The sequence below is a fragment of the Wolffia australiana genome, chromosome 19, assembly GCF_029677425.1.
Source record: "Wolffia australiana isolate 7733 chromosome 19, ASM2967742v1".
Taxonomy (NCBI): Eukaryota; Viridiplantae; Streptophyta; class Magnoliopsida; order Alismatales; family Araceae; genus Wolffia; species Wolffia australiana.
In genome coordinates this window covers 6,806,230-6,815,470 of record NC_135853.1, presented here as the reverse complement: position 1 = coordinate 6,815,470, position 9,241 = coordinate 6,806,230, and the positions used below count along the sequence as shown (strand labels likewise).

At 51.1% G+C, this 9,241-nt stretch overlaps 1 protein-coding gene across 1 annotated transcript; it reads right to left on the bottom strand.

Moving 5' to 3' along the window:
• Positions 1-7,770: 7,770 nt before the first annotated feature.
• On the bottom strand, positions 7,771-8,103 carry LOC144715515 (putative mitochondrial protein AtMg00860). Its single transcript, XM_078590451.1, has 2 exons — positions 7,867-8,103; positions 7,771-7,818 (listed from the first exon to the last, which is right to left on the bottom strand). Exons 1-2 carry the CDS (start codon positions 8,101-8,103, stop codon positions 7,771-7,773), a joined length of 285 nt encoding a protein of 94 aa, XP_078446577.1.
• Positions 8,104-9,241: the final 1,138 nt, after the last annotated feature.

The window sequence follows — 9,241 nt, the reverse complement described above, 5'->3', positions numbered from 1 at the left end:
CCCTCCCTTATATAAAGGGATGCCATGCCCAAGGAGCCACTTAGAGTTTAATTGAAAAAAATTAAAGTTCATTTTATCGGGCTCCAGCATCCTCCCTATAAGAGATTATCTTTATAGTTTTCTAGTCTACCATAGATCGTGGGATTCGCTTGTCGCGACCCCTGCCCACGTTGAGAATCGTGTGAAGGAACTGCCGCCGGCGCGTCCCGTAGCTGTTCTTGAAGGTCTGCATCAAGAAGGTCAGTTTCTTAATTTCGACCTGGTTCAAGAAGTGCCAAGAATTTTCTTCTTGGACTATTCTTGAGACCACTATCTTGGCCACTGCTGTTGCCGCTGCCACCATCACAGATGATGCTACTGCCATTGTTGCCACTACCGTCGCCGACGCCACGGCCAACGCTGCACCGACCATTGCCTGCATTCTCCCGCCCTCGTAGCCCTTGGCCCGTGCATGCCCACGTGCCCCTTGCCCCATAGCCACGCATCCGCTCGCTTGTGCTCGTGCGTGCCCCGCACCATCATGCCCCGCCCCACGCTCCTGCGCCCACGCCTGTGCACCCTGTGCACACGCGCCCCTGCCAGCATGCCCTGCGCTTGCACCCTCATGTACTTGGCAAGGTCATCAACCAGCCATCGCGATCACTGGTGTCGTTTGACCGTTGAATTGCGCGCGCTCCACATGCCATGGGCACCACGTGCCCTCAGTGCGCTTCGCGCAAGTGGTACCACGCCCACGCTCGCCATCCGCCAACGACTACGGCTATCTTTTGTGAAATGACTCCCTTGCCACAGACTTCAGGTTCTCGACCCATCTGATATGGCCGTTCCCATTCTCTAGCAGTATTATTATTTTTTCCAGTGCCTTTTTTTGGTACTTGCGCCGCTGCCCGGATTTTTACTGACGATTCATTAGAGTTAGCCACCTTGTGTTGAGAGGTAGGATTTTACTGTGATAACCGTTAGGTCACCTATCATAGAAGTTGCGAACGCCTTAGGACACGTTGTGTCCCTCACTACGTAGACATCTAGGTAGTCGATCGGGTCCTTGAGAGTCAGGCCGTAAATGGTACAATCCTGGTCCTTCAGGGGATCATATTTCCTATTCAGCAATTGACACACTTCTCGTTAGTTCTACTCAAAAAAGAGTGCATACTTTTTAAGTATATCAGTCATTGATCAAAATCTGTATTGTAACACGAGCCGTCCGATCCCGATGCTCATTGCGTTACATCACTAGTTCATTTAATATGGCAAACTGCGACTTATGCATTTAATTTTAGGAATATTACATGAATTGAACTTGCTAATAATTATAACTAACATGCCTATACATGAATAAAAAATCTTCATCTGAGTTTGGGAACATGTGTAGAGAAGCCCACATTCTTGAAAAGGTCAACGCTCAAATTGTCATTTAGTGTTTCATCTGAGCTTGTGATTGATATATTTACCACTTCTACCATGTGTTTCTTTGATCTCTCACAATTTGGAAGTGGTAAACACATCAATCACAAGCTGAGATGAAACACTAAATGCCAATTTGGGCATTGACCTTTTCAGAAATGTGGGGTTCCTCTCTCATTGGGTTGGGTGATTACGTAGATGAAAAGGGAGTGTACTTGTCACTAGGTATGATGCTATATTCTTGAGGTAATCTCACTTCACTTATTTAATACTGGACTCACATCTCTCACAAGCAAGATCACTCTCTCCCAAGATGGCGGCCACCTAGTACTTGTCTCCCCATTTGCTTTTCTCCTACCCAAGAATAGAACAAGCCAACTTCCTCCTCCTATTGACCACAGAATATGGAAGATACAAAGAATAATATATGTCAAAACTGTCAGGATTGTGATAGGAAAGATGGAAGTTTCCTGAAGGGGATTCGGTAGGTGTTAACAATGGGAAGAACTTATGGTCAAAGGGATGTAGTGCTACCTAAGATAACATATTCCCAAGATTTTGGAAGAAGTGGGGAGATAGAAAAGATGTGACCAATACGAAAATACATACGTGTAGACCAATATCATCATGAAGGGAAATTAACATAAGAAACTCTTACATGTTATAGCCCCTTATTCTACTTCCTCTTCTTCTTGTTTGCGTGTATTTTTATCACATTCTCTTGTTTTATTTTGATGTTTAATTAAATTATTATTATTTTTCAAATAGAAGAGGGCATGAAAAAAATAAAACATTCTCCATTGAGTGGTTTTGAATCATCTTTAAACAACTAGCATGAATGCCATATCAATCACATAGGTTGAGAGAGAATGGACAGAAGAATGAGATTGCGATAATGCGGAGTGAATCATGGACAGAAGAAGAGGTTAAGAGGCGATATCGGAGTGATACTGTGAAAAGGGAGATAGGTATATCCTTGGTAGTGGAAGTAAGGTGATGATTGATAGAATGTGAAATGTGTGGGAAAAATGAGGTGATGGAAGATGATGTATTCTGTGCATAGGACTTGGAGAATGACTCATTCCTATATTGAAATAAGAGTGGGTTGATGGCGAGACAAAATACATTGGTGGGGTGGGTTACTTTGAGCTGATGGAATGGGGGACCTCAATTCACTCATCACTCTACCTTTGGAACGTAGAGCTTCTACCCTTAGACTTTCCATCATCTAATCACCCACTAGACACCCTCTCCAAATTGAATTTGAACCCACATTGCTCAAAGTCACACAATGTTCCACCTCTAACACGCTCTTGATCCGCTCTAGGAAGCTTACTTCTCTACACATGTTCCCAAACCCATGGATGAAAATTTTTTATTCATGTATAGACATGTTATTTTTTGGTTATTACCAAGTTCAATTCATGTAATATTCGTCCAAATTAAATGCATAGGTCACATTTTGCTGTACAAAGTGAACCAGACCCCCCCCCCCCCCCCCCCACCCCACTAGAAAGTGAATCAAATCGCAAGTTGAAGGAGAGGATGGCAAACAATGGGTATACACGTTGTAGCTTGCATTGAAGGGATAATTGAAAGATCTGGCGACCCTGCGGCTGTAAAGTATATCATAAAAGCTCCCATCATGGTCAATGATACAACAGAAAATACAAAGAAAAATAAGATAACAAAATAGTACTAAAACTTCAAAGACGAATCACAATGATAAACAATTTGGTGGCGACGACGTCAGCGCACCAACCTCGGACGTGCCACCTACGTCATCCGACACGCTGGGCATGCAGACTCATCATCGACATCAACTTAATAACTGCCAGACTTCGGACATGCCACCACCGCCTTCGAGGCGTCACGTATCATGACACGTCATTAATGACAGATCCATAACTGCCCTTTGATGTGACAAGATTACACGTCACCCGCATTTTATTTTTTTGTCATTTCTTGAATTTTCTCTTTCCTCCAAGGCCTATATCAAGGCCAGTGTTGTAAGAGACACTTGGCAAAGTTTATTTCAAGAATTGAGTTTTCTTCTTGGAAAGCTTGCCCTAACCCTATCCTCGCCGGACCGTCGTCGCCGTCGCCACCGGTCTTCATCACCATCTCCATTGTTGGAACCCCCGCTCGCGCAGACCACCAGCCAACCGCACAGGCCAACGCTGTCCGCGCAGGCCGCCAACCCGATCGCCTACGTAGACGCCAACGCCACACGCGCAGGCATCAGAGCCGGCCACCCGCGCCAGCCATGCCCGCGTAGGCTGCCACTGATCGCCCTCGCCACCCATGCCCGTGCAAGCTGCCACTGGTCGCTTGTACCTAGACCACCGACACAAGTCACCGACCTGGCCGCCAGCACAGGCCCGAACGCCACCCCCGCAGGCAGCCAAGCCGCCCGCCTGCGCCAGCCACGCCCGCGCAGACCACCCGCCAGCCGCCCGCGCCAGTGCTGTCCGTGCAGGCCGCCAACCCAGTCGCTCGCACAAACGCCAATGCCGCCCAGGCAGGCAGCCAAGCCGACCGCCCGTGCCAGCCATGCCCGCGCAGACCACAACCGGTTGCCCGCGCCTAGGTAACCCACGCAGGCCACCGATCGGGCTGCCCGCGTAGGCATCAATGCTGCCCACGCAGGTAGCTTAGCCGGCCACTTGCGCCAGCCACGCCCACGCAGGCCGCCACCGGCCGCCTGCGCCTAGGCCGCCTGCGCAGGCCGCCAACCTGGCCACCTGCGTAGGCGTCAACACTGCCCGCGCAGGCAGCCCTGTCAGCCGCCTGTGCCAGCCACACCCACGCATGCTACCGCCGGCCGCCCGCGCCTAGGCTGCTCGCGCATGCCGCCAACCCGGCCGCCTGCACGGGCGCCTACGTTGTCCGTGCAAGCAGCCACCCAGCCGTCTGTGCTAGAAATGCCCGCGCAAGCTGTCCCGGTCACCCATGCTAGCGACGTCGCACAGGCCGTCACGCCGACTCCTAAGCAGGTGCTGTCTGTCTGACTTTGTTCACTGCTCGTCTACCACGCCAAAGCACTCAAGTCACCGAGCAATTATGCTTCCCATTGCCAGGGCACCTCAATGCCTGTACCGCAAAGCTATATGATCCTGGTGGGGCCACACAATGCCAGGATCGTGGAGCCGAGTTACGACCAACATTCCCCACACCCTCAACACACACTCCAGTGCTGAGGTACGCCTGAACTCTTTGGTGTCGTGTGTTCTTCGTCTAGTACTCCATGAGAATTCTTCCACCGCCGTCAGATTTACTTTGAATTTCTTGAAATTTCAATGACTATTGGAAGAGGTCTTTTGTGAGTTTTCCCGCGAAGGTGAATTCAAAAGTATTGGATTTGATGCTTAGGCATCGTCGTAGTGGATGAAGACAGTACTCCCGCCCTCGATGAGGATGGGGGCTGCACCGCTCTTATTTCATCGGATTTAAGTTTTCGAAACCGATCGTGTGGATTTGTGGTCTGATTTATCCCTCCATTCTGAAATGTCACACGGTCAAATCCCGAGCTAGGTCTCTTGCTCGAATTTGGCGTGTGCCGGGCTCAATGTTCAGGAAAAAACACTGAGCAGCCTTAATCTCTTGCAGCGGAAGCTTTTGTAGATTGCTTGAGATCGCATAGAAGGGGTTAGAGGGGATGGTGGTGCTCAACACCGTCAGGAAATACGGTCATTGCATTAATATCATCAAAAGTACATCATCGTTACATGGGGGAAGATGAGGGGTGATACAACGAATGAGATGAGGTGCTTTATGTCGAGGTATTGTCGCCACACCGCCTCAGGACCGTCGCTTCGCTCGCGTGCACCAGCCCTGCCGCTACACAAGTGTGCTGGGCCGGGCACCGCGCGCCCGCGGGCCTGACGATCACACATGCCACCCCTGTCTTGACGATCACACACACACCAGCACCCATGTCAACACTCTACTGCAGAGCCTGCGCGACGCCGCTGCATTCGGCGCCCCCGAGCTGGGCGCTGCGTGCCTAACACTACTCGTAGGAGCACTACGCGCCCCCTGTGCTGTCTTGGCGCTCTTGGTGCGCCACATGCCTTAGCCTCTTGGCGGGATGTCTCCCGGCCCCACGCCCCGCACACGCAATGCGCGCGCTGCCTGCGCGGCTACTGCGCGGCACCCTACACAAGTCCGCACGCTGCAACTGCGGCACGCCGCCTGGCCTGCGCATCCCGCACCTGCGTGCAGTGCTTCTCGCACCTGCGTACAGCGCTTCCCGCTCCCGCGCGTAGCACTCAGCGCTGGCGCGTAGCGTTGGGGCTCACGCGTGGCGTTTGGCATCGGCGCGAGTCGCTTGGCGCGCGCGTGCACACACTGATCAGCTCACGCGCCCAGCACGCGCGGACTGTATCTGATCCGTCTCACCTTGGGCGTGGACGGGCACGTGCACAGTCTACCGTGAATCACCACGGGCAGTGGCAATGGCCTAAAAGATCAGGTATTTGGGCATCGCTACCCATAATGACTCAGTCCTTTAATGTCATTAGCCGAATTACATGAACACGCCCTCCCGATAAGCACGCAGGCCTTTGGGCAGGGAATGCCGCCTAGTTAGGGGTCTAACACGCCCCCGCATCCTGAACTTGTCGATGCCCTCATCGATGCCCGCTGCTCCGCGTCATATGCTCGGAATAGGTCCTTGAACTACAATAAGTCTGAATCGCGTTCCTAGGTGGCTGATTCCTTTGGTCTGTTCTTTCTCTTGATTAGGTACTCGATCTTGTGATAGCGACCGTGACGTCCTCCCCGGTTAATTTCTTGCTTTGCTAGGACAGCTTCTGCTTCTTGGTCGAAGTGTGTGCGCACCAAATGTGCTGCATGTTGGGGCTGGTTCCTCGCTGCATCTTTGAGATCTGGTATATATTTCTTCAGAACCGACACATGGAAGACCGGATGGACCGCCAGCCGATGGGGAATGTTGAGTCGGTAGGCAACCCATCCGATTTTCGCCACCACTTCGAAAGGTCCATCATAACATGGTACCAGACCCTTGTGACGCTGCTGTGCTTGCTTCGTATTCATCATCTGTGCATTGGTCTTCAACAAAACCTTGTTGACAGCTTGGAACTCTACGTCCTGTTTGTGTTGGTCGGCGTACTTCTTCATTCTTTGAGCAGCATGCTCCAATGCCTCGCGGGCTTCCTCAATGCGTGCATGATAGTCGCGCGCAGATCAAAAGGCCACAGGGAAATGTATGTTCCCTTTCCTCTTCACAACTTCTAGAGGAGTCAATGGCTGTCTTCCCATTGCAATCACAAACGGCGAGTGACCTGTAGCTGAGCTCCGGTTGATGTTGTGTGCAAATTGCGCTGCATCCAGCATCTCCACCAAGTTTTCCTAATTGATCGAAACGTAATGCCGGAGGTATTCTTCGAGCATGGACTTGAAGCTCGTAGAAAATTTGAGCTTGGAGCCCATGTACTTGAACATCGACTCCCACAAATGACCACTGAACCTTGTGTCCCTGTCGCTAATAATGTCCAGTGGAAGACCCCAGTACTTTCCCACATAGGACATGAACAGACGAGCTACGCCATCTGCGTGCACTTCCAACGTGGTGGGGAAGAACGTCGCATATTTAATGAAATGATCCACGACAACCAGGATGGGGTCGTGCCCACCAACGCGCGGAAGGCAAGTGATGAAATCCATCAAAATAGACTCCCACGGTATGGTCGCCCTCGGGAGAGGTACCAGTGTTCCAGCTGCCTTGGCCTTATCCCTCTTGTCTTGTTGACACACCAGGCATGAACGAACATAGGCTTCTACATCTCGTTTTGTTCCCGGCCAATGATAGCTGCTAGATAGGAGTGCAAGCGTTTGGGCCTGCCCTGGGTGTCCTACGTGGGGAGCGTTGTGTGCTTTGTAAATGAGCTTCTGGCCCAACCCACCCGCAAGTGGTACAAACGGCCTGTTCCCGTTTGTGTATATAATGCCGTCCTCTGTCCAAAATCTCCTTGCCTCGCCCGCAGTAATGTGTTTCATCAGACAGACAGCTTTCGGATCATCTTTCAGCACCAACTTGATTTCATCGAGAATCCTTCCTTGGACTGTTGAAAGTTTAGCCAAAAATACTTCTGGCTCTTTGCGGCTTAGGGCATCGACCACTTGATTGGCGCACCTTGGCTTGTACTTCAAGTCGAAGTCGAACTCCGCCAAGAAGTCCTGTCATCTTGCTTGCTTTGGGGTCAGCTTCTTCTGGGACTCGAAGCAACTGGTGGCTACATTGTCAGTGTATACCACAAATTTTCCTTCGAGGAGATAGTGGCACCAAACTCTCAGGCAATGGACCACTGCTATCAACTCCTTCTCATGTACTGAGTACCTTCTTTATGCGTCATTAAGCTTGCAGCTCTTGTAAGCCACGGGGTGTATGTCCTGCATTAAGACACCTCCAAGTGCGAAATCAGAAGCATCAGTATGTACCTTGTATGGCTTGTTGAACTTGGGCAATTGGAGAACCAGCTCACTAGAGACTGCACTCTTCAACTTGTCAAATGCTCTTTGACACTGGTCTATCCACTGCCACTTCACATGTTTCCTCAACAAGTCTGTTAGAGGGGCAGCTAGTCGGGAGAAGCATTTGATTAACTTCTGATAGTAATTAGCAAACCCGAGGAATGATCTCAGCTGTGGCACTCCCTTCGGCTCCGTCCAATTCATGATGGCCTTCACCTTCGAGGGATCCATGCGCACACTTCCCTTCCCGACTAGGTGTCCAAGAAACTCAATCTCGTGCAAGGCAAACTCACACTTTTTCGGGTTGAGGTAGTGCTCGTGCTCCTTCAACTTGGCCATCACCTTCCTCAGGTGCCTCACATGGTCCTCCAAGCTCTAGCTGTATACAAGAATATCATCCAAGTATATAATGACAAAATCATAGATATAATCCTGAAAAATATTGTTTATTAGGAAACAAAATGTAGTAGGAGCGTTCGTGAGCCCAAAAGGCATCACGCAAAATTCAAAGGATCCGTAGCGAGTCATGCGCGCCGTCTTCGGTTCATCTCCCTCCTTGATCCGCACTTGGTGGTGCCCGCTCTTCAAGTCCATCCGTGAGAAGTAGCGAGCCTCGCCGAGCCTGTCAAACAGCTCTTCATCATTTGGTACAGGATATTTATTTTTCACTGTTACCTTGTTCAACGCTCAGTATTCCACGCAAAGTCAGAGTGACCCGTCCTTCTTCTTCTAGAAGAGAACAGGATTGCCCAAGGGAGCTTTGGACGGCCGGATGAGCTTGCTCTCCAACAGTTCTTGGACCTATTTCCTTAGCTCCTCAAGGTAAATGGGGGGCATCTTGTAGGGTGCCCACGTAGGGGGACATGTTCTGGGGAGCAGTTCGATCTCATGGTCCACATCCCGCCTGGGCGGTAGCTTCGCGGGGAGTTGCGCGGGCATCACCCCGGCAAACTCCCGTAGTATGTCCGCAATTGGCCCCGGTAGTCCACCAGCGGCTGCACCAGGGATCTTGTCATCGTCGTCACCCCAACTAAGTGCCGCCAAACAGGCTGGTGCACATCCCTGCCTTTCACCCTTTTTCCGGGGTGCTGGCCCTCGTATGGTGACGAGCAAGGTCTATTCCCCCTTCCTCAATCCGTCCTTGATTTGCATGGCAGACAGGAGAGCGGTGTTCTGCGGCTTCTAGGCCCCTTGGTCCCTCACAAAACATGGGTGAGATCCCTTCAGGAACAGCATGCCGCGGTACTGGGGGAACACAACAGCGCGTGAACCTATTAGAAGGTCGAGACCTAGGACGATCGTGAAGTCATCCAAGGGGAACACCATGAAGTTGGTCCGGCCC

Bases quoted from the DNA above. Each gene is read 5' to 3' on its own strand.
- LOC144715515 (XM_078590451.1), bottom strand. From the start codon at position 8,103: ATGAATTGGACGGAGCCGAAGGGAGTGCCACAGCTGAGATCATTCCTC. The intron at 7,819-7,866 runs GTACATACTGAT...GTCTTAATGCAG, and splicing joins AGTTCAACAAGCCATACAAG to GACATACACCCCGTGGCTTA.